General features: G+C 42.9%; 12 protein-coding genes across 12 annotated transcripts; 7 read left to right on the top strand and 5 right to left on the bottom strand.

Moving 5' to 3' along the window:
• Positions 1–3,114: 3,114 nt before the first annotated feature.
• K450DRAFT_223431 (uncharacterized protein) lies at positions 3,115–4,567 on the top strand. The gene is made up of 3 exons (XM_051586060.1): positions 3,115–3,168; positions 3,597–4,067; positions 4,145–4,567. The coding sequence occupies exons 2-3, from the start codon at positions 3,603–3,605 to the stop codon at positions 4,388–4,390; spliced, it is 711 nt and encodes a 236-aa protein (XP_051448400.1). The 5' UTR covers positions 3,115–3,168; positions 3,597–3,602; the 3' UTR covers positions 4,391–4,567.
• Positions 4,568–4,837: 270 nt separating this feature from the next.
• K450DRAFT_223423 (uncharacterized protein) lies at positions 4,838–6,561 on the bottom strand. The gene is made up of 6 exons (XM_051586059.1): positions 6,274–6,561; positions 5,989–6,207; positions 5,525–5,915; positions 5,354–5,448; positions 5,188–5,266; positions 4,838–5,107 (listed from the first exon to the last, which is right to left on the bottom strand). The coding sequence occupies exons 1-6, from the start codon at positions 6,283–6,285 to the stop codon at positions 4,938–4,940; spliced, it is 966 nt and encodes a 321-aa protein (XP_051448399.1). The 5' UTR covers positions 6,286–6,561; the 3' UTR covers positions 4,838–4,937.
• Positions 6,049–6,760, bottom strand: K450DRAFT_223421 (uncharacterized protein). The gene is made up of 2 exons (XM_051586058.1): positions 6,593–6,760; positions 6,049–6,463 (listed from the first exon to the last, which is right to left on the bottom strand). The coding sequence occupies exons 1-2, from the start codon at positions 6,658–6,660 to the stop codon at positions 6,268–6,270; spliced, it is 264 nt and encodes an 87-aa protein (XP_051448398.1). The 5' UTR covers positions 6,661–6,760; the 3' UTR covers positions 6,049–6,267.
• Positions 6,761–7,242: 482 nt separating this feature from the next.
• Positions 7,243–8,680, top strand: K450DRAFT_223415 (uncharacterized protein). The gene is made up of 4 exons (XM_051586057.1): positions 7,243–7,716; positions 7,811–8,048; positions 8,124–8,391; positions 8,466–8,680. The coding sequence occupies exons 1-4, from the start codon at positions 7,382–7,384 to the stop codon at positions 8,603–8,605; spliced, it is 981 nt and encodes a 326-aa protein (XP_051448397.1). The 5' UTR covers positions 7,243–7,381; the 3' UTR covers positions 8,606–8,680.
• A 115-nt stretch (positions 8,681–8,795) lies between these two features.
• Positions 8,796–11,354, top strand: K450DRAFT_223413 (uncharacterized protein). The gene is made up of 5 exons (XM_051586056.1): positions 8,796–9,613; positions 9,679–9,850; positions 9,911–10,003; positions 10,076–10,371; positions 10,448–11,354. Exons 1-5 carry the CDS (start codon positions 9,263–9,265, stop codon positions 11,102–11,104), a joined length of 1,569 nt encoding a protein of 522 aa, XP_051448396.1. The 5' UTR covers positions 8,796–9,262; the 3' UTR covers positions 11,105–11,354.
• A 31-nt stretch (positions 11,355–11,385) lies between these two features.
• Positions 11,386–14,624, top strand: K450DRAFT_223403 (uncharacterized protein). The gene is made up of 11 exons (XM_051586055.1): positions 11,386–11,621; positions 11,692–12,240; positions 12,307–12,337; positions 12,403–12,542; positions 12,602–12,831; positions 12,897–13,142; positions 13,208–13,288; positions 13,357–13,795; positions 13,867–13,972; positions 14,041–14,241; positions 14,305–14,624. Exons 1-11 carry the CDS (start codon positions 11,418–11,420, stop codon positions 14,562–14,564), a joined length of 2,487 nt encoding a protein of 828 aa, XP_051448395.1. The 5' UTR covers positions 11,386–11,417; the 3' UTR covers positions 14,565–14,624.
• A 2-nt stretch (positions 14,625–14,626) lies between these two features.
• On the top strand, positions 14,627–16,066 carry K450DRAFT_223397 (uncharacterized protein). The gene is made up of 7 exons (XM_051586054.1): positions 14,627–14,739; positions 14,838–14,880; positions 14,969–15,034; positions 15,108–15,174; positions 15,242–15,594; positions 15,676–15,724; positions 15,802–16,066. The coding sequence occupies exons 1-7, from the start codon at positions 14,685–14,687 to the stop codon at positions 15,892–15,894; spliced, it is 726 nt and encodes a 241-aa protein (XP_051448394.1). The 5' UTR covers positions 14,627–14,684; the 3' UTR covers positions 15,895–16,066.
• K450DRAFT_223388 (uncharacterized protein) lies at positions 15,729–17,731 on the bottom strand. Its single transcript, XM_051586053.1, has 8 exons — positions 17,416–17,731; positions 17,268–17,338; positions 17,075–17,199; positions 16,888–17,017; positions 16,762–16,818; positions 16,598–16,679; positions 16,257–16,533; positions 15,729–16,181 (listed from the first exon to the last, which is right to left on the bottom strand). The coding sequence occupies exons 1-8, from the start codon at positions 17,577–17,579 to the stop codon at positions 16,143–16,145; spliced, it is 945 nt and encodes a 314-aa protein (XP_051448393.1). The 5' UTR covers positions 17,580–17,731; the 3' UTR covers positions 15,729–16,142.
• An 879-nt stretch (positions 17,732–18,610) lies between these two features.
• Positions 18,611–19,251, top strand: K450DRAFT_223386 (uncharacterized protein). Its single transcript, XM_051586052.1, has one exon. It carries the CDS (start codon positions 18,835–18,837, stop codon positions 19,189–19,191), a length of 357 nt encoding a protein of 118 aa, XP_051448392.1. The 5' UTR covers positions 18,611–18,834; the 3' UTR covers positions 19,192–19,251.
• K450DRAFT_223384 (uncharacterized protein) lies at positions 19,252–20,062 on the bottom strand. Its single transcript, XM_051586051.1, has 2 exons — positions 19,743–20,062; positions 19,252–19,645 (listed from the first exon to the last, which is right to left on the bottom strand). Exons 1-2 carry the CDS (start codon positions 20,025–20,027, stop codon positions 19,313–19,315), a joined length of 618 nt encoding a protein of 205 aa, XP_051448391.1. The 5' UTR covers positions 20,028–20,062; the 3' UTR covers positions 19,252–19,312.
• Positions 20,063–20,087: 25 nt separating this feature from the next.
• Positions 20,088–21,119, top strand: K450DRAFT_297171 (uncharacterized protein). Its single transcript, XM_051593661.1, has 3 exons — positions 20,088–20,164; positions 20,236–20,402; positions 20,472–21,119. Exons 1-3 carry the CDS (start codon positions 20,132–20,134, stop codon positions 20,638–20,640), a joined length of 369 nt encoding a protein of 122 aa, XP_051448390.1. The 5' UTR covers positions 20,088–20,131; the 3' UTR covers positions 20,641–21,119.
• On the bottom strand, positions 20,470–24,006 carry K450DRAFT_223377 (uncharacterized protein). The gene is made up of 9 exons (XM_051586050.1): positions 23,746–24,006; positions 23,519–23,683; positions 23,336–23,455; positions 22,918–23,258; positions 22,185–22,830; positions 21,616–22,022; positions 21,338–21,552; positions 21,131–21,268; positions 20,470–21,056 (listed from the first exon to the last, which is right to left on the bottom strand). The coding sequence occupies exons 1-9, from the start codon at positions 23,964–23,966 to the stop codon at positions 20,943–20,945; spliced, it is 2,367 nt and encodes a 788-aa protein (XP_051448389.1). The 5' UTR covers positions 23,967–24,006; the 3' UTR covers positions 20,470–20,942.
• Between the last annotated feature and the right edge of the window lie 122 nt (positions 24,007–24,128).

The raw sequence follows: 24,128 nt of genomic DNA, 5'->3' as shown, positions 1-24,128 counted from the left end.
CCATGATTAAGTTGGCGACTTGGCCCTGCTAATGAAGAACAATGTCAGATGTGAAATGGTCTATTGGCGGAGTCCTGTTCCCACAAAGCGTTACCTGCAATAGTGGGTATGCGATCAGTCTCAGCCAGTAAAGGTTTGATAGAAGGTAGATTCGGCCTGTCTGATTGCATCACTATTTACTTTTGCAAGGGGAAGAGAAACGAAAAATAGATAAACCGAACGACTTGGCACTAATTTTTATTTTTTATTTTTTTTGCGCAATCCAAAAGGGAGATCCCCCAGCCTCTTTCCATGCGGATCATTCGTCGATCATTGAAATATTTACAACCTGGCGCAAAATTGGGTATTTCTTACCCTGACCGAAGTCCTTGCTTCAACCTACATTATGGATTTCACCTAGATGAATGCCTTCTACACTTCTTCCTTAGTCCTAGTTCTCTTCGTTACCATACTTGGACGAGTGAGGCAATTTCCACTTGTAATGTTACACGAATTTTCATGCACCTCTTGGCTTTTTCGGTCTGACCTTGAGTGTATGAAAAATAATAAAGAATGGTGCTGATTAAGCCATTTGGCAGCGCAATCCAGCCCTGTCGATCGTACGACTTGGAAACAAATAGGACCTCCTTTTTTTGAATGATAGTGCAGCGTCAATTCGTGGAATCCTTTTCTAATTCATTTCTTTCGATGATGACATAAGGGGATGAGTGGTCTTTCTTTAGTATCTAAATTGGAAGACTTCGAATTTTCTACCACTGTATTCAAATTCACTAAGATTTTCTATGATACCCCCTATACACATCAACTGTTTGGCACTACAAATTTAATTTGAGCTGGTGTTAGGTCAAATGCGTTAGACAGCAGTTTACAACACAACTGATCAGCAGATGTCCTCCCTTTTTCTATGATCGTGTGGATTAATGTTAACGACACTTGATTAACCAAAAAAAAATAATTATATAGGGTAAAGCTTGGATCAGCGATCAAAGGCAGCGACCTGCAGATCTATAATTTTTCAAGTGCTACCAAGCTCTTTGATCTATCTGCACCTTCACATCTATGTTGTTGTATACCACCCTGTCTTCTTCTTCATTTTACCGTTTATTTGCTGGCAGTTACCCGTGAATTTCAAGTAAACAATTTATTTAAAGCTAGAATATTACAACTACCGTCCGGAAAGCGAGTTGAAACATGGCGAATTTGGATATTTATCATTGAAAGCAACACAATGTCTAACTTCTATTTGATTATGCATGATCATTTCAAATATGAGTTTATTCCATTATTGAAGTTATTACTTTAGATTGCTCGATAGAACAAATGAGACAATACCGCTAATGCAATCGCTGAAATTACGTAGTACACATAACCACTTTGTAGAAGTGGAAAAGAGCCATTTTGTATATCAGTTATGCTTGAGTAATGGAAGATATGTAAACAAAGAAAGCCAGGGCTGTAGGAAGTACGTTAAGCGAGTATGACTTGAAGGACCCACTTGTGGAATTCGATGGATTAGGCGCGTGTGTTTCCATGCTGGGTATCGACCCTCCTGGCCCCAAAGTATGAGTTGGTGACGGCGCACTGTAAGCAGGAACATCTGTAATATTGTTGGTCATCAGGTACGCTGGTGGTGCATTGGATGTGCCACATTGGTAATAGCTGATGCAATCATACGTGCAAGAATTTCGTGATGGGTCGGGCTCTGCGGCGCATTTACTCTGACACTCTTCAAGCTTCCCCTGGCAATCTGCAACAGCGACAGGCCACTGCCATTTGAGTGAGTCGGACAGTTGATGCTGCGACTTCGTTAGTACCGGAATTTGATCCACTTCTAAGAACTATAAATGAGGACTTCTACCTTGCAAGTGCACGCAAATGCTAAAGTTGTGGCATTGCAGAAACTGGGAGATGATGATTTAGTGTCTACCGCGATAGGTTAGGATCAGCAAATAGAAAGGTAGCTCGTACTTCCTAAGGACTTCAGTGGCACCAACACAGTTTGAACTGCAGAAGTCCACCTGGCGCGCACAAAGTGTATCACGAGCCGATGGATCAAGAGAAGTGATAACCCATGTTGTAGATGGTAGATTTGCTATGCATTATTATAAGCATTTGACCAGTGTATGCATAATAATATCCGGAAACAACATTCTGTACCTGGTTTAGCTGGCGTGCTGGAAGGAGTTGCCAAGTGTGAGCTGCTTAAGCAAGACACGATAGGCAAGGCAAGTGACCACAAGGAGCTTATTGTATGCGCTGTGAATATCATCGCTTTTGACGAAAACAAAGAAGCAACAGTTACTCCGCGGCATTTTTGCAGTCCCAAAAATCAAATAAAAATGACACAGACAGATCATTAAGACGCGAGTACTAAGCCAATGTGTCAAGTCAATATAAAATAATTGTGTTTGTGAGATAAAAGAAAAACGGGTACTGAGATGATGATCGTACGCCGCAAATTGAAGGCTACCCAAGAAATGGATGCTCAGCGTCTGCATGGGGCTGCTTGTTCGCATATCAGGAACAAGTGAAAAGTCAAATTTGAGGTATCCATAGATGAGAAGAGCTAATTTTTGTATGCCTTGATCACTTGTACATCCGTTGAAGTTTCAGTATTCAGAAGTTAGATTTCATATCAGAACATATATATTCATGGGAACATATAACACGGTACAATCTGTGATCTCCTTCTTTTCAACGGTATCTGGAAACATTGTGGTAATAAAAGGCGTTGACTGGCTATAGTAGGCTACTTGTGGTGGCACTAGTGTGTACGTATTCTACTGAAGTTCCTACAAATAATCCACTATGGTTAACGACATTAGGATTAAATGTAAAAATTCGATTGCATACCTTCAACGTAACTAGCATTCTCGTTTTTTTTATTTGTAACCAACGCGCGGTTGTCGGCAAAGTATTTGGACTACACAGTATCTTATGCAATTGCTCAGCTGAATAACCGCCGCATTTTGGAGGATCAGCTCAGGGGCATGATCCAAGTTCAGCGGCAATTAAATTTCAATTTTATATTCTTAATTAAATTAAATATTTATGGTGACGAAACAGCGGCGGTAAACCCTCCGCCAGCAAGATTGAGCATGGAGGAGCGGTAATAATTGGCCCAGGAAGCTGCCCAAAGAAGGATCTTTCTCTTTTTCCACTTTGAAGGTACTAAATCCATCATACTTTGGTTGAAGGATATGTAGTTCGACTGGTGAATAGACGACGAAATGGATACGGATGATATTTTTACAAAGCGTTGAATGATCGTACATCGAGATAATTTTGCGAAAGGCGGCAATCCATCCATCCATCCATCCATCGCCAACGACGCTATGAATGCCTTCAATGCTTCATCAACTTACATTAGCAACAATACATCGCTATGTTTATCTTGGAAAATGCGGATATGTAAAGTATCCAGCTGTCAATTACAACCGAATGGCCGCCATTACGATCATATAGCGAATTGAACATTATAGCCAATTTTTCACCCATTGAGCAATTACTCGAAACTGAAGCATTTGACTACTGTACCACATTTCCCAATCGCCGTTCAGCTTTAACTAACCATCTCTCATTTTCTTAACCTGCAGTTAGAAATGGCCCACGCACCTAGAAACAACTTCATTGCTCCTGGTGTAGCACGCTTCAGCCGTAGCGCTGTCTATGCTAAGAAAGGTCTCTACAAGCACGCCAAGCCCCAGGCTCAGGCTGCCGCTAAGGACAACGCCGCTGATAAGACTGTCGAACTTAAGGGTGGACAGAAGCGTGTTGTTCCCGCTAACAAGGCTAGCCGCTTCTACCCTGCTGAGGACGTTCCCCAGCCCAAGAAGTCTCGCAAGGCTGCCAAGGCTGCCTCCGTCCGCAGCAGCATCACTCCCGGAACTGTCCTCATCCTCCTTGCTGGTCGTTTCCGTGGTAAGCGTGTCGTCTGCCTCAAGACTCTCGACTCCGGTCTTTTGTTGGTCACTGGTCCCTACAAGGTCAATGGTGTCCCCATGAAGCGTGTCAACGCTGCCTATGTCATTGCTACCTCCACCAAGGTTGACCTTTCCAAGGCTCAGGTAAGAATCCTTGTGAAGCAAAGAAGGTAATGAGTTTTGATATGGCGATTTTAACATCATCTTGTTACCTTTATCAGATTGATGAGAAGTTCAACGATGCTTACTTCACCAAGAAGACTGTCAGCAACAAGAAGGGTTCTGAGGAAGAGTTCTTCGAGGGTGAACAAAAGAAGGCTGTCTACCCCGAGTCCAAGGCTGCTGACCAAAAGGCTGTTGACAAGGCTATCCTTGCTGCTGTCCAAGGTGTCCCCCACCTCCGTCACTACCTTGGTGCTTCTTTCAGCCTCAAGAAGGGTCAATTCCCCCACCAGCTTAAGTTCTAAGTGGAGATCAGCTCCTTGTTGCGTTTCACAATGGGAAAGCTCATTTCTATTTGACAAAACTTTTTTACTACAAAAAGGAATTGGCGGGTCATTTTCGAAAATAAAACCATAATTTCAAATTATCAGCTCAAAGATGACAGGATGTGTATGTTGCTATTTGAAATGTGGTGGCCAGATATTGTTGAAGCTGTCTAGTGATGCATCGCAAAGGTCGGTAGCGGGTTTTTGGGCGTTCAACAGATCCTGTTGATGAAAGCAGGTAAAGAGCTGTCGACAGGGGTTGTTTGAACGGTCATATTGTATTGTTTCGACCGTATCAGTAAGTATATTGGTCATCTCATGGTCATGAAAAGTGTACGGCTATGCTTCGACATCACCAACTTTTGAAATCAAGTTAAATGTCTATGAACTAGTTCATAGTTTCCAGACTTTCAGACATTAAGACCATCCTTATCATTCAAAATTCAATTACAACAGGTACTTTAACATGCAAGGCTGCTTTATTGATCAGCGCTTATAGATATTTACGAAAAGTCAGTACATATATTTAACGAGCCTTGGCAAAGCCAACACGGCTGTTACCATAATCATACACAGAGATGTATTTGCGCAAGAAGACATCTCCAACAATCCAGAGTGGGCCAGCGGGGGCAGGGATATCGAGACCCATGAAGCCTGAGATACACTGGTTTTGAACTTCAAGAATGTAGTCCTCAGCTGTGAATAGAAATAAAAGATATATTAGCTTAGAATTTGGGTTTTAATAAGTAACTATGACCAAAGATAATGAAACTTACGAGTCAAACAGAAATCCTTGCCGTTGAAAACAAAGCAGAAGTCGGGAAGGTTAGCCTTAGTAGCACAGTCAAGAGTGTACTTAAAAATGATAAAGATGCGCACATGACATGTTAATAAAGCTATGGAAGTAAATGGGGCATTGGTGAAGAACAGCAATCAACTTACCTGACCAGCCCAGTTCTTTTCAGCGCCAAGTTCCTTGTTGATCAATTCGGCAACATCGCTGGGGGCAACGAGGAGGGATGAACCAGTATCGATGGCTAGTGGCAAAATAAATATTAGCATATATGGCCATGCGCCAAAGCATCTGCTATGGGAATTGTTTATGTTACTCACCAGCACCAATGGGGTCAAGTCCAATAGCTTCTCCGCCGAACTTGATATCTTCCAATTCAACTTCCCAATAACCCTTGCGAGTGACGGGAGCGTAGTGGATATCGCCGGTGAAGTGAGCATCATCAACACCACCGAAGACAAGCTCGCCACCGTTAGACTCGTCACCACCTTCATTAGCATTGGAAAGGTAGAAGGAGAAAACAGGCTCCTCAATGAGGTCACGGTTGACCATGTGGTAGAAAGGAGGGACAACGCCCTTAACACTGATGCGATCGAATCCAAGTCCGAAAATACCGTCAAATTTGCCGAGAGCAAAAGTAAAACCTGGTTCTTTGACAGACTCTGCGAAATCCTGGTGGTCGATGCTAATGTCTCCAATTCTCAATACGTCCTTTTTTGCATTGAAAGTGTCAATATTTTGGACAACACAATGTTACTTAATGTGGAAAGTGTTGTTTACTTACATTAGAAATAAAGCCTTCCAAGCTACCAGTACCATATTGGATAGCGAACTCAGTTCCGTTTTCCTTGTAGGTATCAGACTTGGTGGAGTCATAACGACGGTGAAGGAAGCAAGCAATGGAGCTGCAGTGAGTGGAGGGAACCCAAAGGTTGGAAGAACCAGTATCGAGGACAACAGAGAAAGTTTGAGGAGGTGTACCAATCTCAATTTCACCATAATACTATTGAGACAAGCTGCTGTTAGCGTGACAGTTATAAAGGTGTTTGATTGTTACTATAGTTCATACCTGGGCGTTCATGTAGTTGGAGAGAGGAACACCATGTTCAACTCGGCCATTAGCGTCAGGGGCCGCGATCTGGTTTTGCTGGGCCTGGTGGCGTTGAGCACCGAAGTACTTTTGGGTCAAGTACTCGCGGGTATGGGTGTAGCGTTGAGCTCTGTCAGCAGAGGTCTCAGAGACTTTCTTGATAGGAACTCTATTATGAAAGAATAACGCGGGAGTTCAGTATTTGGAACGTGCACCGTATGCCAAGTCTTCGGTTGCTTGGCATCCCGAACAGAGCCTGTGCTGCAAAACTTTTTTTTTTATATTGAGCTATGTTTACCTGGCAAGAGCGTCAGCTGAAACAGCGAAAAGAGCAGCAACGAGGGTGGTGATTGCAGCAACCTTCATTTTTTGAGAATTAGCAACAACGAAAGGAGAGTGCAAAGTGCCGCTGCTTGGCGACGCTCTGGGAGAGGCATATTACAATTGCAGTGCGGGTGCCTGACGTCAGCTGGCTGTTCACGGTTTTACAGTTTCCATTTTGGGATGTGGACGCTTTCTTTACATCATCCAGCACAAAACAGTCTCCTGCATTTGAAAGTGCTTCCTTATGTTCGCTGTCCATAAATCTCGCAAAGTCTACTCAGATAGCCGTTGGGAAGATTCTCCTGGTCATATACAAACGTGACACTGGTTTGGAAGTTACTCAGTAATCGCGATATTGGTTCATTTTCAGTTTCGTAGTCTTGATCACAGTTGAGGCACTTTGATGTGGTACAGCCCATAGCCAGAGATGTAGGACGGGCTACGTAGGAGAAAGAGAGAGCAGAAATGGGAAAAAGTACTTTTATGAATGATCTCCTTGTCCCAAAGTATTTTGAGTTGTCTTTGTTATAATCTAGCCTCTGCTTGAGATTTTTGTTGTCCTTTACCAGAAAAATTTATTCACACCTTTCGTCGGAGGAATCATATCACCAGAAAGTAAAACCGGCCGAAATATAGCGCAGGTCTCGGTGCTTTATTATTTTACTAGAAGAACAAAAAAAAATGGGTGTGTATCGCCTTCTATTCATTACCACTCTTATTTCTTTAGTTTCTGCAACAATACTGTGCAGCTAGAATTGTCGCAATGGCAAAGTTCATCTCCCGACTCTTGACCTTCTTACTGTTGGCCAAACTCACGGTCCAGCAAAAATTGGAGCCAATAGTTTGCGATTGCGGCTTCACCGACGAAAACAATAACTACTGGAGCAATGTGTGGCATTCGGACTTTACAACATATCAAGACAGCATACATTTAGATAACAACTATGTAGTATCGACATTTACTATTCCTGCCAAACGTGAAAACTCTTTGGACCGCGTGTTCAGCAAAGACAATGCTGATATTCTCGACGGACACCTGCGACTTGCTGTTACAAACGATAACGGTGATATTAAGTGTGGTTCCATTAGTACTAGCAGGTATGGTGTACCAAACATTCGTAGTTTGCTCTGCAAGCCATGTTTAGTTTCATACAGATTAGATGCTCACCATTTCTTTACGCGGCGCCCATAGTCAGAACTTCCTTTATGGTTCTTTCAGAGCAAATATGAAGATTACGGCTGTTCCCGGAACTGTATCCGCATTTTACTTGTACAAGAATGACACTAGCGAAATTGACATGGAAACTCTCAGTGCAATCCATGATCCATGGCAGGTGTACCTCTCGGTCAAACCACAAATATATAACGCCAATGGATCAGCAGCTTATGAAACATTAAGGCGGTACACTGAGCCAATGAATCCTACCGATGTAACGTGACAGCTGATGCTAAGAAGTTGACCCTGAACAGATTATATTAATACCAACATGTTCTTTTTTTGACAGGATTTCCATGAATATCGCTTCGATTGGTTTCCTTCTGCCATCAACTATTATTTAGACGGTCAGCTTGTGGAGACCATAACTACAAATGTACCATCAGCTCCAGGACGAGTGTCCTTCAACCACTGGACGGACGGTAACATCAATTATAGCAAAGGCCCACCAACCGAATCTGCTTTTCTAGAGATAAGCAATGTCACTGTGTTCTATAATACGTCTTCTGAAAGTTCGTTGGGTTGCTCCAAAATGTCGGCCGGTTGCAACGTTTCAGGTAAATTATCTTGACAGATGGAGAAATTACTAGTACTGAGTCATAGTTCAGCGTCTAATTACTTCCGCGTCCAGATATTGTCCAACGGAGAATACTACCCGCTACCTCACTCAACTCTAATTACACTTCCCTTTACACTTCCAGCTCCAGTAAGCTGCAGGCCACTACAGTGCTTATAGCCGCCTGTATACTAATCTTGATCTTGGTGCAATAACGTGTGATGATCATCCGAGACATCCTAATGCACTGTATATTACATAAAGCGTATTTTAGCATATATATTTGGCACATATTCCGCTTTCGCAACGATGTGTACTTGTGGCATAGTGTGTGATTATGAGGAGAAATACGGGCGAATGGTACGCCACGCCCAGACCATAGTTTTCGAACTTTCATTGTGGATGCTCGGAGCTTACCGCAAAAATGTTTTTGCCGCACATATCGAATTAGCACCGTTGATTTCCGACGTACTCTCTCCTATAAGTGGAAAATACAACCCACTACGCGGTGAAAATTACATTGGCTGGACTTACAGTACTCTTCGTTGAATAATGGTCATCTTATCACATACCGTGTTGGCCGATTTGATCAAGATATAGTTCTGACAAGGTGTTTTCGACTGCGGAGTTATGTTGACCCTTCGGATCAGTAAAATGATATACACGACCGTTCGCTCGGCCACTTTAAAAACAATCCTAAAAAAAATTCAGATATAGTAAAAATCGAATCGCGGCAACTCTAATATCCCAATTCAGAATGCCATATAATGGCTTGCGTAATACGCTTTGTCTTTCCTCTTTCCTTTATTTGACTTTACACATTCAAATTTTATCCTTTGATCTAATTCACATTAGAAAATATCACCAGTAGCATGCCTGACACAGAAAAAGGGCAGCCATCATTAGCACGTCTAAGTCATGACGAGCAAGTTCCTGGTACAAAACAATCGTCTAAAGAAATTGTAACATCCAGCAAGAAACAAAGCATACAAAAATGGTTCAAAACGTCTATGGGAGATATATATATTCAGGACGACCCGATGGCTTACTCCCGGTCAAAGAAGAATGCTATCATCTTAGTCGTAGCATTAGGTGGTGTCTTTGGCCCACTGGCAAGTATGATCTACATGCCTAGTCTGGTGGATATCGCAAATGCACTACACACATCAACTGCTTCAGTCAACGCTACTGTTTCGACCTATGTGGTCTTCCTGGGTATCGGTGTAAGTGGTATAAACCTTTACGTGAATTCTAGGATTCTAATCACTAAGTCATAGTATCATCATAGCCTCTGGTATGGGCCAGTTTTAGCGACATCTACGGTAGAAAGCGCATGTATTTGATCAGCATAATTATCTTCATCATTGCATCTATCATATGCGCTATAACAGACAACATTGTGCTCCTGGCTATATTTCGAGCTATTCAAGCCTGCGGTGCATCTGCTGGGCAATCTGTTGGTAAAAATTTTTCCTGTCTGACGGCAAAACTATAACCATGATTCTGATCCTGCAATTTAGGCGCTGGTGTCATCTCAGATGTCTTTCCCACTGCAGAACGAGGCACTGCCTATGGATTCTTTTACATCGGACCGCTATGTGGGCCCGTCATAGGTAAATTTGTAAGGACAGAAACAGCATTGTCATGATTTGCATACTAATCGTTTGTTTGTTCTCGCATTGAAGGGCCATTGTTAGGAGGAATTTTTGGACAATTTTTGGGCTGGAGATCCAATTTTTACTTCCTTGCTATAGTGGGAGGTTTACTGTTCGTGATGGTGCTGTTCTTCCTACCAGAAACTTTGAGAAAGAAAAAGTTGGATGAAGCAGATCTATCCGAGCTGAAAGCAACCGCTAAGAAAGAAAGCACACTTAAGCGTGTTTTCGCGCCATTCAAACCGATGATCGGTCTACTGAGTTATCCTAACGTTATGGTCATCACCATGTATAACTCAGTCATATTTGGATCACTATATTTTATGGTAAGCAGTACACCCTATACTTCCCTTGTTACCTTCTGTCTATGAATTAAACAATGGGAAATATATTCTATTTTAGAATCCTACCATTACACAAACCTTCACAGAATTATACCACTACAATGATTTAATCATAGGACTTTGCTACCTTCCATTCGGTTTCGGACTCATGGTTGGATCCATCGCATCTGGAAAGTTTTCAGATTATCTTCTCGCACGTAGGAAAAGACAAACAAATGGTAAAGTGGCACCGGAATACAGACTCTTGGCCGCATTTCCATCTGTGATACTTTTGCCTCTTGGATTCCTTGGATATGGATGGAGCACGCAAAAAGGCGTGGGTGTCTGGCTACCAATGATCTCCTTGTTCGTATACGGCTTAGGACAAATGTGTGCCTTCAATGCCTCTTCGATCTATCTTGTAGACAGCTCTCCCGGCAGGAGTGCAAGCGCCATCGCAGTTAATAACTTTTTCCGAACCGTCGCCGCAGCTATCGTCACTGCATTTTCCATTCAGTGTTTGGACGCTATTGGACCTGGTATATTGTTTTCAATTCTAGCTGGCCTCAATGTTCTTAATATTGTCAATGTCTTAGTCTGCATGAAGTTTGGCGAAAAATGGAGAAAGAAAGCCATGGTACGAGAAGGTCTTGGTAATGGAGAAGCCTCAAGTATAAAGCCGAACGAAGAAACCAACTTGGAGGCAACGCTCTCACGGTGCGAGTCAATAGCATAGATAACCTCCCTATACCTAATAGTGAACCCCATTTACTCCATTTTTTCGTTATTGTATTTAATGTAATTGAAAATAGCATCATTCATAACATCATTTTTTGCTAGGTTTACTCTGTCATGTTGTCTTTATCACGTAGAACACATTGCATTCTGCTTTCGACGGAGGTCCAACCTTTTAATTTTGCACAGGGCAGCTTCCATAAATTTGACTGCCGCCAATTACATTTTTCGTGATTGAAATTTTTCGTGTATCATACGCGTCTTTTTTTTTTCTTTCGTCGCCTTGTTGTGGAATCCAATTACAATCTTGTACCATGGAATTTAACCTTACTCGGTTCGAAAAATCCACAACCGAAGAAAAGCCTCCCAAAAAAGATCTACTGTCTCTTTCTCGCAAAAGAAGAATCGGATCTGAAGAAGACAATTCAACAAAGCGACAGGCACTGAAACCTTCCAACGGTGCAGTACAAGGTAGCAAATGCAACGTGACAGATCACATTGCTGACAAATTACAAGACGTAAGATCATAGAGCAAATTTTATATACCTACTTAAATACAATAGCGTATGCTAACAAGGTGAACTTTAGTCACATATCTCGAAACAACCTAACAAGCCTTATTGTGACAAAGCATGTGCCCATGGCGAAGGCAGCTCAAAACATCACCAAATCCACTGGGGTTTCATGATGAAGGACAAACCTAAAGTGAAGAAGGAAGAGAACAAAAAGGTAGACTCTGACGAAGAGTTTTGGAAGAAGGCTGCCGAGATGGCTCCTGAAGACGATGTCCAATCCGAAGACGAGGACATGATAGAAACCTTACCTGGGACGCCATCATTCGACGACATGCCATCTCCTGTTGTAAACACTCTATTGGAGCAACTAGAAGCACAGCCAGAAGAAGAAGATGATGATACCCTTATGATACCAGACGACGACACCGACACCGAAAAGGAGGTTGCAAATGATAGAAGGAGTCCCGAGCCTTCAGAACAGGACATCCCAGCAAATGATGAAGAGGAAACTGAAAAGTCATCTGTTGTAAGGACAAAAGTACCGGGCGAAAACACATTTTCGCACGACTGTGTCAAAACTTGGTCTCCAGCGCGCATTCACGCTTGGGAGATACGTCGACTTGTGAGTAAAAATGCATACGTTTTTGGCAAGGAATAATTCTAATGATTATGCCCTTTGCCTAACTAGAATCCAGAAGCATTTTATTATCGTTTCGTTGGTAAGCATTTGTAATCAACTTGATAAACTTCATTGATAGCCACGTATTAACACTTCACTATTCAGATCCGGCTCAAGGACAAAGCAACGGAAGTTTCACAAAAACTGACCATGATAACTTCATGAAGCGAATGGAGGAATGGAAAGAAAAAGGCTACAGAATTGGCGCATCCTGGGGAATTTTTAGCATGGGGATTCCACACCGAGTGAGTTTTAGGACAGTTGTGGTGAATTGATAGACCTGTACTGACGTACTTTACAATAGGCTGGGTATCAATGCAGTGCATATTATCGCAAATTGATTCAATCCAAGAAAATTAAAGACGACGCTTACGCAATAGTCGACGGCAAGCTTAAAATGGTTGACAAAAATCGAACCAATGCTGGAGAAGCTGCTACCTCGGCACTTAGCTCAGCATGGGACCTTGACGAGGTTAAAGAAATTGAGAGAGAAGTAGATCAATGGCTGAAAGAATATCACAACAGAAGTGGAAGGTAAAAGAGCAAGGACATTTTGTTGCAATCATCGAAGAAGATTAAACTAACTGAAACCATTTTAGCATTGTTGCAAAGAAGCCAGCAGCGCCAAGACCCAAGGCAGCCCCCCGTGTACACAAATCTACCGCAACCAAATCAGGAGATATAGCGCTACTAGTCAAACAAAATATAGGAGTCGGTAATTTCAGATTGCTCAGTGACGAAGAAGCATTTATGCTTGCCAACGAGCCATCAGCGATAACGTTGAAGCGGCGCAACTGGGATTTGGAATGGAAAGAGAGTCTGCAAGAATACCGCAAATTCGTTGAGTAAGTTTGATGGATGCTTACTTACACAACCAAAAGTATGTCAGTGTTTAACTTGTTTTATTCAGGGGATTCCAAGATCCTGATGTCAGACGAAAATACCACGAATTGAAGAAGCAATGGCGCAAGGGCTTGATAACGACAGAGCTGTAAGTGGAAAGTGAGGTGGTCAATATGTACTTTATAATGTTTTTCATCTAATTTTTTTTTTTTACAGCAATATGTCGCTGAGAAGGCAGACTCAGAATACACCAACAACGACTGTTGCACCTACCACCAGTGCTCCAGTCGCCAAAAAACCAACGCAACTATCTTTGGCCAACTTCTTTTCTGGCGTCAAGAAAGTGAAGCCGAAGACTGATACTCCAGACGATTTGATCTCTAGATACATTATACCAAATGACTTATTCAGTGGAGTCAAACAAATGCGAGGGCTATATAATTCGAAGCGGGCATCGGCCACCGAACCAAAAACAGCATACTGGGAAATGAAGGACATGAACGATTGTGTGTCCGTGTTGGATGAAGTCATGTCCCAAACTGAGGCGGCATCATCACAGTCACCTATCGAAGGCATGTTAATAGATCCTCCGTGGGAGTTTTATGTAGCGGATGGGCGAAATGATGGCCGCTGTACTTGGAGCCTTACAGACATGGTGTGTTCACCGATTCTACACGTTAACTGCGATGGTGGTTTTGCTGCTAACCTTTATTATCGTTCCGGTAGATGTCTTTGATGGAAAATGTTCTACAGCATATGTCAGCGGGATTGATTTTTATGTGGACACACAAATCAACACAGGCAGATGTAGTGCGAATGATGTATTCACTTGGTAAGATATTTATTGTGCCATCGTTGTGTGATTTGTACCTGTATTTAACGATGTTGAACGTGTTCCAGGTTGTACATACGTGGAAAATCTGGTGTGGTTCAAAAAGACGCTGTCCAATGTATTACAAGACAGACCTAGTCCGTATTTCAGTTCTTCTAAAGAGATTCTTCTTATCTTCAAAAGAGGCGAAGGGTTTGAACTGAGACATCAACGTACGGCTGATGTTATCATTGACTTTGAACGGCCAACTGAGCAATGGATTCACGAAGGTAACGTTATTGAATAACACAGTCAGATCGAACAGAGCAGCTATCTAAAAGAGACATTCACAGAATACACTGAACTGAAGCCTCCTGGAGTGTACGATATGATTGAAACGCTACTTCCAAAAGCTGGATTTGATGAAGCTCTTGGACGAGGGCGATTTTTAGAGCTGTGGGCTAAACGACAAGCGCCCCGGAGAGACGGATGGTTAGCTTTTCACCATATTAAAACGGAAGTAGATACAGATGCGAAGCAAATCCATCAAGAGGAATCGATGGATACCGCCAACAACGAAACTGAAGTTGCATCCATGGCGGATCAAAACTGAAAAATCTGACAATAAAATGGGTTTCTGCGATGTTCGGAGAACTAAAATCTTTTTTTAAAATTGGTGTGCTTTGGGAAGTTAAGAGACGGACGGTGTACCAACTACATATTGTCATTCTGCATGGAGTTGCCGCAAGTTGGCAAGCAATGTACCGAGGCATCTTGCCGACAGCTAGGTATGTACTTTATTTCAATTTTTCAATTAAAGAACTTGGTGCTGTGCCTGATTAACCGGACTTGACCACTTACTTTTACTTCAATTGGTAACTCTAAGATTTTCTACCATTCACTTGTCCAAATTGCAACAAGGTATTTTGGTACGTCTCGGAATTTCCTTCTTCTTTGTACTAGTTTAGCACTGAATTATGAAGAATATATGCATTTGATAGCTAAACATTAACATAGCCAGGACCATTGGAAACGAGAGGATCACAAATGTCCAAGCCTGCAAGATCCCAATGCCGACTTTAGGTGAGGAAGCATACTATGGCAACTTGACATGACCTATATATACTGCATACTGATTATCCAGTACACGCTGTAGAGTACCGACTTGTCCCATATGCCACAATCCAGTGCCTATCAAGCGTGGAGAGGACCCAAATCTTAGGGTATGACGAATGTCTCTTCTGAGATTTCCAAGCTCAGTTTGTACTGACGTTTTTACCGCCCTGATAGATGAATCAGCACATTGAGAGTGGATGCAATGATAGACAAACTAGTACATCGCCGCCTTCAAACGTATGTAGGCAACAAGGGTGCAAAACAAAGTTACTGGTCCCTATGATCTGTTCCAGCTGCAAACAATCTTACTGCGTCAAACACCGCCTTGAGACGGATCACCAGTGCACAGGTCGAAGAGCAGCTAGCGCCAGCCCGTCACGCAGCGCTAACTCGAAACGAAATATGACAAAGTTTTTCCACAAAGACGTTCCTCCACGGCCTGCAAGTACCCCAGCCGGCGCCAATTCGAATCGTGCACCTAGTCATGCCCATGCTCAAACTGGCTTAGGCATCAGACCTATTGATAGGTAAGCATTCAGATAGAATTCGTACCTGGGCCATATGCACTAGTTAATTTTAAATAATAACCATTGTATTGGATACGGCAGAGAACACCAGCGGCATAGACAGGTTCTTGAAGACAAAATTAGACGGGGTGTAAGTAAAAAATTCATTGATGATGAACGCCAGTAGTGCTTCATGTCATAACTGACTGAACTCTATATAATTAACAGGTGGCTTTAACGGAATCTGAGCAAGTTGCTTTAGCAACCTACCGATCGAACGATTCTTCCTCCAGTGATGGAAAGAGCTGCATCATTTCCTAACTTCTCTAGCTTCCTTCTTTTGCCTTTGCCTTACATACCCCTTTTCAAACTATCCACTAGGGTTCCCTTCTCTCCTTAATGATTACATCTTTTGTTGCTACGGCAACTCATTGCTATCTTAAACGAATACATGCACCATGTATATTCAGTAAATTTCTACAGCATTCGTTATAGTAGTGTTGTTATATTACAAGTATTGGAATCAATTTTTTCATACAGTTGTCTACAGGATGAGTTATCATCTCATTTCAAAAGAAGTACTGGGCTTGTTTGTTATCAAGTTGCAGCTGTTGAAGAGAAGTGTCATGTCAATATGCTGCTCCAATACTGAATAAATTTGCATTTCAGTGCGTAAGACTTACAGGTTTCTGGACGTTGGTTTGAAAGTTCTTATCGTTTTCCGGCGCGGCATCAAAGACGTTAAAGTATCGTTCACCTTCTACACCCACCTCGAGGATAGAAGCCAAATTACCACATCTATAGCAGTAGTTCGGGGCAGACCACACAGTTGACAGCTGGTCATTGAAAAGCACCTGGTAGCCCGCATTGCAAAGTTGATGCGCTCTCAAGATATGCGACATTTTGTTTGCATCCAGAAATCGCTCTACGATGTGACTACCGAAGGTATAGCCAGCTCCTCTACATATCATGAGGCATATAATGAGATCGTGTTTAATCAATTCCTATTCATTGCCTTACTCACCTTGCTGAAATCGCAAAATCTTCTTTATCTGGGTCGGGATCAGACCATACCAGGTCTGCCATCGGACCTTCGTGTGGAATTTCTGGGAGGCAGATACTTTAGCATCTCTCCATGCAAAGAATGTATGTGTCACTACATCATTTTTGGCTGCTACGATCATTTACCTCGAAATCTATCCAAGATTTTAATTTGATCCAGGACATGAATGGTGGGTGATAGACCTGTGAGGCATTGTTAGCACAAGATACATACGGTCAACGTCTTTAACATTATCACAATGTTTGGCTTACCTCCGTGAACGCAAAATATTGAATTATCAATCACCACCGAGAGGGTCAAAAAGTCGAACATATCTGTAAAATATTGCCAGACGTGATGTGATCCATATTTCCTGGTGCACTCCGTATAAAATCCATAGGTCTACCATCAGATTAGCGACATCGAGCGTTCATCTATCCAGTCATGAATCTTTCTAACCTGTGTCACTGCTCTTGATTCATGATTTCCCCTAACCAGCTGGACTCGGCCAGGGTACCTCAACTTGAGGCAAGTGAGTAAGGAGATGGTTTCAACACTGTACAGTCCACGATCCACGTAATCGCCTATGAAACCAACAACAAGTTATTTACAATTTGATAGATGATTTTCATCCATAAACAGTGATTTTTACCTAAGAATAAGTAATTTGTATCGGGACAAAATCCACCTATCCGAAAGATTTCCAGGAGATCGTAAAACTGGCTGTAAAATAGAGGCCATATGTGATATAATGAGAACTGCAATCCACCATAAATGTTCTATTGCATTTCATAACCTACCCATGAATATCACCGACAACAGTGACAGGAGCTTTAATGTGAAGCACATTACTCTCTTGCATTAATAATTCCTTTGTCTTTTCGCAGATCTCCTTGATCTCTGCTTCCGACAGCAGCTGCTTGTTGTACAGCTGCTCAATACAGCGATCCAAATCGAGACCCATAGCTACCGACGCCCAGTTCTAATGGGCTACCAGGGATTATCGAGGATTTTGGGTGTCTTGCCGTCCGTTTTTCGGTGCTTTCGTACCTATTCGACTTACGCGTGAACAGAATGGACTGTGAACCCATTTCAAGCGGAGAGACAAGCTGGTAAGTCACGTGCAGGAAAGTTGGAGCTTCACATGGCAATACTTGCTGACACAAGGGATATTTTTTTTGGCTCTCACTACCCCACAAAACACATCTTCATGTCAGACAACGACGACAATCAACCTCCAAAGCAAGACCAAGTTAGGGAGCTTTTAGGACCCTCTCTTACTCCAGAGCAACGTGAGGAGAAGCGAAAGGCCTTGGTCCAGCGACAGAAGGACGCTCGTGCTGGTGCTGATCTGTCTAGCTTACTAGCTCAGCAACCCCCTTCTACAACCGAATCCTCGGCTGTTCCTGAAGTTGCGAAAGCACCCGTACCAGTAGTAGAAGCAAAGCCCTCTTCGGATCTTCCTCTGCGAGAAGACCTTATCAAGCCTGCAGTTTCGTTCCTTTCTTCTCCTAATGTTCGTTCCGCTGATAGAGCAAAGAAGCTGGCTTTCCTTCAGAAAAAAGGACTCAATCAGCGTGAAATTCAAGAGGCATTCCAAAGAGTTGGAGAAACGAAGCCTGATTCCACCGTTATAGCCGTAAGTGATAAGGTGTGTGTGCGTCTTCAGGTGTAAGCGAATGGAACTGACAAATATGTTTTACCAATATAGGAAGCAGCCAAATTACCACAGCCAAGTGCTGCACCAGCTTCGTCATCTATGCCGCAGGTTCCTTCTCGTGTGAATCAGCCACCTCAAGTTATATATGTTCAAACACCACCGCCTCCAACGGTGCCTATTGACAAGGTGGTAACAATGGCTGTCATCATCGCTGTCGGTGCCGTTACTGCAACCACTGGTTTGGTTGCACTGGTAAAGGTAAGGACAGACTTTGAATAATTATGTTACTGCTGGTAGAAATACAATAATGGGATGTTTAATATGTATCGTTTTGCAGCGAATTGTGAACCCTACGTTCCAAGCTTATTTCGAACACAGACGAAAGACTTATGAACATCGTCGGGCGTTATTGGAACGCCTGAACGAGAAACTCAAGCAGTTCAACAAGGTACCTAAACCCACCAAGGTGACCATCACAGATGGTGAAGAGGAAACGATACTTGCTGAATCTGAAGAGGAGGAGTTTGTTTATACCAAGATCGAGGATGCGCAAAAGAAGATGGCTAAAGACATCTCCCGATTGTCTACCCTAGTGGCTACGCTGGCCGCCACTCAAGGCGATAATCCTTTGCGGGTGGCTTTAACATCTCTCATATCATACCTGACTCAATCCACCTATTCATACAGCTATAGCTACCTCAACTCAAGCAACTCTGGATCTGGCGTACCTGGTGTGGATACTGAGGCTAAAGAAGTACAGGATATCAAGAGTGAAATTAGATCACTCAAGGGTTTCTTGTTGAACCGAAGAAACTTCCCTTCGGCAGCCCATATCCAACCTAGCCGAAGCATGCCCAGTGTACCAACATATCACAAAAAACCCGCCACTGAACTTGAAGACAAAGCTGGTAAATAGTTATAGAAACGGAGACGGTAACAGAAACGTAAAAGGGAAAAATGTATAAATGAAAATGTCGTCTAATTGCAAGATATGATGTCGTCTAATGAAACAATAAACTATTGCTTGTTTTTTAATTTTATGAGATGTTTCCGTTCTGAATACTCTTGCACCGGACCCAGCCGGCACTTGTCTTGAGTGGCATGCCTTTCCAGGTTGCTACACATTGCTCACTGGTCAGCAAGTCTTGAGCAACCTGCTCCATCACTTTTTGTTTTGGTTTGAGGACTGCATCAGGGGTAGCGAGCTCATCCAGCCCATCCACCTGCACCCGCTCTCCAACAACCGAGCCTGATGCTGGTTCAAGCAGCTCAACCATATCACCTTTTGACGCTGCCAACAACATTCCTTGGGACAGAATTCCTCGAAACTTGCTAGGCTTCATGTTACCAACAACCAAGACTTGCTTATTCTTGAAGATGGAATTGGGTATAAAAAATCGGTCGGTCAACAAAGCCTGTGTTAGTAACGAGATGTATCCACTGACTGCAGAGCCATTGAATACTCACAAGCATGTCGTTTATACCCATGTATTTGACCAGGCCACTGACAATTGTTCTTGTTACTGGAGTATTTTCCTCCGTAACTTCACCGAGATCCACCTTCTCAACGTACAGGTGTTCTGCTTCAGGGTGGCGTTCCACCTGCACAATTTTACCGATTTGTACATTTAACCGATGAATGAGTGGTTGCTCGCTAGCATCCTTTGTAGAGTATTTGGCCTTTGAGAAAAAAGCTGCTTGCCAGTTGAGACGTTGCGGTATAGTGCGGCTAACGCGGTAAGTTGACAGCATGGTGGATTTCAAGCAAGAGGATTCAAAAAGGAACGAGTCACGGACTTTTTTTGAAGCGAAGCCGTTGTCGCTGTTCTTTCGTTCATCTTTCCTGCACCGTCATCATGTCTGCCCTGAACGATGAAACTATTCGTCGAGTAAGCAACTGCCTACAAACATAGATCTGATCTGCATAACCAGCTATTAATCTTCTGCTTATAATTTTTAGGTGTTTGTAGATTTACAAGCAAAGTACATCTCGTCCATGCAGCAAGCTAATTCCACCAAACAACAAATTCAGATCAAAGAGCGTGAACGCAAGGTGGCTGAACTGACCCGAAGAGAATTGGAAGCTCTTGAAGAGGGTACAAAGACCTATAAGCCCGTTGGCAAGATGTAAGTCAAAATACGTTCGCCACATACTTTTCACGAGAAACGACAGCTGACTCTATTGATTTCATTCAGGTTCATACAAACACCATTACCAGAGATGAAAGAATCATTTGTGAAGCGCGTCGGTACAGCAGATGATGAAATCAAGGCTTTGGAAAAGACTCAAAAGTATTGGGAGCGAAGCGCCAATGATGCTCAGGGTAATCTCAGAGACATCCTCGGTGGCCCAAGAACCATGTAATATAGTATCCCGGATAGGTTCATTTCGTTATTTCTTTTATACATAAAGAACGCTATTCAGACCAAGCGTCTCACACGCAATCGCTGTAAAGACTATACACGTGTCATCCTAAGCTTTTGCATCAACATGAATCTACTCTAGACATTCATAGCAGCGAAACAAGGGAAGCAGCAGCAGTAATAAAAGCGAAATGATCACAATGAAACACAAATTTTACTTTCTCATTTATTTGATTTTATCTTTCTTGGTGGTGGGTTTATAATGAAATTGGGTCCATTTTTTTGTAATATACCTACACTTTCTTAGTAGTTTTCCTTTGCTTCCTTAGGCAACATTTCACCCTTCTTCTTAATGACGCCGAGATGGATGATGCGGTCACCCGCCATGGCGACTGGGTTGGAGCTTCTACCGATCGTCTACGATAATCACAAATTGGAGTAAGCATTGGGTAGAGTTGGTTTCATTATCAATCATCCTTCGAGTGACTTACAATGCCAGCACATGGAGCAAAGTATTCATCCACGACATTGCCGAAAATGTTTTTGATGCGAGCAATCAAATCGCCCTTCTTGACGGTGTTGTTGACACCGGGATAGACCTCGAGGACACCACCTGTTCTAGTGTAGATCTATTTGGAAACGACCATACTGTGTTATTCAAAATGAACGTCGCGGTCCCCATCTTGACCAATGCTTACCCAGAATCCCTTGGAGCAGAGTACAGTGGTAGGTGGGGGTGGGTCAAGTTCGTCGTTATAAGCATTATCCATCTTGAACATTTCCAGATGATCTAATATACGCATGACACCCATGTACGACCATTGCACATACTGATTTTGGAACAATTGGGGATTACCGATTTCTACAGTAATTGCCTTGATACCTCTTGAAGCAGCGGCTGATCTGAGTGTACCTATTATATCACAATGGTTAGCGTTCCTTTCATTTGGTGCTAGAATTATGAATAAAATCCTACCATCCTGTCCAGAGTTATGCAAGATAACTTGTGGCTGTTGAAGGTGAGCCATGACAGCGCTGATAGGATCGTTCATATCAGATCGAACATAGTAAGAGTTGACTCTACCGAAACTTGCGGTATGGAGATCAATCAAGTAGTTGAACTGAGAGATGATTTTTTGCATCAGTTGGTATGCATAGACTTGAGACGCAAAACCATCTTCCTTGCCAGGGAAATAGCGGTTGAGATCCTTTCCGTCAGCAAATTCACGGGTAAATTTGAGGTATCCGGTAACGTTGACACAAGGGACAGCAACGACAGTTCCAGTCAGTTTGTGGATATCAATGTCAGACACAACACGATGGATACAAGGGACACCGTTTAGTTCGTTTCCATGAACCGCTGCAGTGATACCGACAACGGGACTACATTCACAATGAAGACAATTTTCCAAAAATAGTAGCGAACGTGCGTAAGAGAAAATGGTATAGAAAGAAAACGTGATATACGTTGATGATTGAGAAAGAAAAAATGGGATTAGTTAACATATGGAAAATTTAGGAATGGAAGCTGATAACACTACTTACCCTTCTTCTGTACCTCTGCAAACGATCACGGGGAGTCTAAGCCATTCGCTCAAACCTTGACGTATCATTTTGATCCATGCAGTGCTAATGGTTCTTACAGGGAAGTCTTCAATTACCAGACGATCACGAACAACCGGCGGGGGAACTTCGGTGTCCTGCGTTTCGAACGTAGGTGGCTCATACGCCTGAGCAGACTCCCATTTACGGGCTGGAGTAGTTCCGCCAATGCTATCTTTGCGGATTTCCTGCAGTGTCTTCTCTGCTGCTGCATTGTTTCCTGTAGAACGTAATTGTGCTAGTTCTCCTCCAATCTCGGTCGTAACGGGAAAAGCATTGGATGATGCTACAGCTTCCTTAGATGCAAGCTTTTGAGCAAGGTCGGGTGGAAGGTTCCACAGAGGTTGGTCATCGTATACCACAAGCGATCCTTTTCTTCGAGGAACCCTCCTCTGACTTGGTGCGTTAACATCTGCAGGAGGTGATTGTTGAGGTGCAGACGCTTGCGGTGTCTGAGCAGGGGCTGAGGTAGGATCAACTGTGAGGGGACCAACTGGTTTGGCGATGGTGCTCGCAATATAATCTGACACAGTAGATGGTGCACCCTGGCGCTTGTTCTCGGTGATCATGATGACAGCAACAGTTGCATCTAAATGCACCCGTTTTTAAATGATTGCATGAAAATGTTAAAAACAGTATGATTACACACATATTTGCTCAAGTGTAGTCAGCTTACCCAAATCATGATTTCCAACACCACCTTTCTCGTCCGATGCTTGAATCATCAAGTTGGTTGGGCTGGCTTCTTCGTCGCGTTCAATATACAAAGTATGACCTTTGGAAAGAACTCTTGCATGTCCCTGAGCATGGTTTTCATCGATACCAATACGAACATGGCCATCGACAACGTACACCAAGGCAAAGGAGCCCAAAATCATCTTTCGTCCAGTTTCGCCATTCTCGGTTGAAACAGGTTGACCGATCTTTTCAACATGAAATTGAGCCTTACCCAATTCGCGGTTGATCAGGAATTGCAGGTTATGCACAGGCGGGTTGGTGACTTTACAAGAGGTTGACCTATCAAAAATGAAAAAAGAGACAGTTAATGGCGATGTAAGGAGACGGTGCAAATGAGCTCCGACAAGCATGCTGACCATTCGCCACTCCACGTATAAGGAAATAATTGTTTGATGTTTGTGGACACCTCTTCTCCTCTATGATTCAGCAGTAGAGTTGATTTTTGCTCACTTCCATTAGGTAACACGATGGTAGTACTATTAAAAAGGTGTCAGCGTTAGGACAGAATACAAACTCAAGCCGAATCGGGACTACAGTACCATTCATAGCCTGGGAAAAGTGAAAAGTTACAATTTGCTTGGATGGTGCTTACGCTGAAGCGCCAGAAGAAGGTGTCTTGAATGAAGTTCTTCTGCTTGGGATAGATCGCGATTTCTGACGTTTGGCCGAGGCCGTTCTTCCACGACTGTTCGCGATAGTCTTTCCTAAATATTCGGAGTTGAGTGGAAGTTGAAAAGTGAAGGTAATGAAGGATGGAGAGACTTACTCTGGGGTCAAGCACGAAACCTCCAGCAGTGCTGGCTCCGGAGAGTCTGATTCGATAATGGCACCGCTTGGGAGATCGGTTTGAGGAGATTTCATGGGTGGTGATTGCTTAAAGAAAGGAACGCAAAGAAATAATTGGCGCTGAGGGGATGGCCAGCCAATCATGTAAAAAATTCTGGCCGCTTTCTTCCACCCAGTGACCAGTCCCATATCCACATGCATGCAACTTTTAAAGTTTCCCTTTGATGAAAATGCCAGAGAGCAGACGCTGCTTCGATCTGGCCTGACTCTTCTTCTAAATGCTTTTATATACTTATAAAAATGAAAATAGCAGTGTGATCTTCACTTATCATAGCCGTGACCCAACCCCCTGCTATAGCATAT

The sequence above is a fragment of the Umbelopsis ramanniana genome (assembly GCF_025399195.1).
Source record: "Umbelopsis ramanniana AG unplaced genomic scaffold K450scaffold_5, whole genome shotgun sequence".
Taxonomy (NCBI): domain Eukaryota; kingdom Fungi; phylum Mucoromycota; class Umbelopsidomycetes; order Umbelopsidales; family Umbelopsidaceae; genus Umbelopsis; species Umbelopsis ramanniana.
The sequence above is the reverse complement of the archived record's forward strand: the minus strand, read 5'-3'. Positions and strand labels throughout refer to the sequence as shown.

Excerpts from the sequence above, each read along its gene's own strand:
- K450DRAFT_223384 (XM_051586051.1), bottom strand. The coding sequence starts at position 20,027 with ATGCTGTCAACTTACCGCGTTAGCCGCACTATACCGCAACGTCTCAAC. Across the intron at positions 19,646-19,742 it reads TGGGTATAAACGACATGCTT|AATAAGCAAGTCTTGGTTGT; the intron begins GTGAGTATTCAA and ends TCCATCTTCAAG.
- K450DRAFT_297171 (XM_051593661.1), top strand. The coding sequence starts at position 20,132 with ATGTCTGCCCTGAACGATGAAACTATTCGTCGA. Across the intron at positions 20,165-20,235 it reads ACGATGAAACTATTCGTCGA|GTGTTTGTAGATTTACAAGC; the intron begins GTAAGCAACTGC and ends TATAATTTTTAG. Across the intron at positions 20,403-20,471 it reads TATAAGCCCGTTGGCAAGAT|GTTCATACAAACACCATTAC; the intron begins GTAAGTCAAAAT and ends GATTTCATTCAG.
- K450DRAFT_223431 (XM_051586060.1), top strand. The coding sequence starts at position 3,603 with ATGGCCCACGCACCTAGAAACAACTTCATTGCTCCTGGTGTAGCACGC. Across the intron at positions 4,068-4,144 it reads TTGACCTTTCCAAGGCTCAG|ATTGATGAGAAGTTCAACGA; the intron begins GTAAGAATCCTT and ends TACCTTTATCAG.
- K450DRAFT_223413 (XM_051586056.1), top strand. The coding sequence starts at position 9,263 with ATGCCTGACACAGAAAAAGGGCAGCCATCATTAGCACGTCTAAGTCAT. Across the intron at positions 10,004-10,075 it reads GCTATGTGGGCCCGTCATAG|GGCCATTGTTAGGAGGAATT; the intron begins GTAAATTTGTAA and ends CTCGCATTGAAG. Across the intron at positions 10,372-10,447 it reads TTGGATCACTATATTTTATG|AATCCTACCATTACACAAAC; the intron begins GTAAGCAGTACA and ends ATTCTATTTTAG.
- K450DRAFT_223423 (XM_051586059.1), bottom strand. Across the intron at positions 5,267-5,353 it reads AAAAGAACTGGGCTGGTCAG|TACACTCTTGACTGTGCTAC; the intron begins GTAAGTTGATTG and ends ATCATTTTTAAG. Across the intron at positions 5,108-5,187 it reads CAAGGATTTCTGTTTGACTC|CTGAGGACTACATTCTTGAA; the intron begins GTAAGTTTCATT and ends TTCTATTCACAG.
- K450DRAFT_223377 (XM_051586050.1), bottom strand. The coding sequence starts at position 23,966 with ATGCATGTGGATATGGGACTGGTCACTGGGTGGAAGAAAGCGGCCAGA. Across the intron at positions 23,259-23,335 it reads TATACGTGGAGTGGCGAATG|GTCAACCTCTTGTAAAGTCA; the intron begins GTCAGCATGCTT and ends CATTTTTGATAG. Across the intron at positions 21,057-21,130 it reads TTGCTCCATGTGCTGGCATT|ACGATCGGTAGAAGCTCCAA; the intron begins GTAAGTCACTCG and ends TGATTATCGTAG.
- K450DRAFT_223386 (XM_051586052.1), top strand. The coding sequence starts at position 18,835 with ATGGCTAAAGACATCTCCCGATTGTCTACCCTAGTGGCTACGCTGGCC.
- K450DRAFT_223403 (XM_051586055.1), top strand. The coding sequence starts at position 11,418 with ATGGAATTTAACCTTACTCGGTTCGAAAAATCCACAACCGAAGAAAAG. Across the intron at positions 11,622-11,691 it reads TTGCTGACAAATTACAAGAC|TCACATATCTCGAAACAACC; the intron begins GTAAGATCATAG and ends GGTGAACTTTAG. Across the intron at positions 12,338-12,402 it reads ATTTTATTATCGTTTCGTTG|ATCCGGCTCAAGGACAAAGC; the intron begins GTAAGCATTTGT and ends TTCACTATTCAG.
- K450DRAFT_223388 (XM_051586053.1), bottom strand. The coding sequence starts at position 17,579 with ATGGGTCTCGATTTGGATCGCTGTATTGAGCAGCTGTACAACAAGCAG. Across the intron at positions 17,018-17,074 it reads AATCAAGAGCAGTGACACAG|ACCTATGGATTTTATACGGA; the intron begins GTTAGAAAGATT and ends ATCTGATGGTAG. Across the intron at positions 16,182-16,256 it reads AAACCAACGTCCAGAAACCT|CTGCAACTTGATAACAAACA; the intron begins GTAAGTCTTACG and ends TCTCTTCAACAG.
- K450DRAFT_223397 (XM_051586054.1), top strand. The coding sequence starts at position 14,685 with ATGGAGTTGCCGCAAGTTGGCAAGCAATGTACCGAGGCATCTTGCCGA. Across the intron at positions 14,881-14,968 it reads AATTGCAACAAGGTATTTTG|CCAGGACCATTGGAAACGAG; the intron begins GTACGTCTCGGA and ends ACATTAACATAG. Across the intron at positions 15,595-15,675 it reads GGCATCAGACCTATTGATAG|AGAACACCAGCGGCATAGAC; the intron begins GTAAGCATTCAG and ends TGGATACGGCAG.
- K450DRAFT_223415 (XM_051586057.1), top strand. The coding sequence starts at position 7,382 with ATGGCAAAGTTCATCTCCCGACTCTTGACCTTCTTACTGTTGGCCAAA. Across the intron at positions 7,717-7,810 it reads GGTTCCATTAGTACTAGCAG|TCAGAACTTCCTTTATGGTT; the intron begins GTATGGTGTACC and ends CGGCGCCCATAG. Across the intron at positions 8,392-8,465 it reads GGCCGGTTGCAACGTTTCAG|ATATTGTCCAACGGAGAATA; the intron begins GTAAATTATCTT and ends TTCCGCGTCCAG.
- K450DRAFT_223421 (XM_051586058.1), bottom strand. The coding sequence starts at position 6,660 with ATGAAGGTTGCTGCAATCACCACCCTCGTTGCTGCTCTTTTCGCTGTT. Across the intron at positions 6,464-6,592 it reads TCAGCTGACGCTCTTGCCAG|AGTTCCTATCAAGAAAGTCT; the intron begins GTAAACATAGCT and ends CTTTCATAATAG.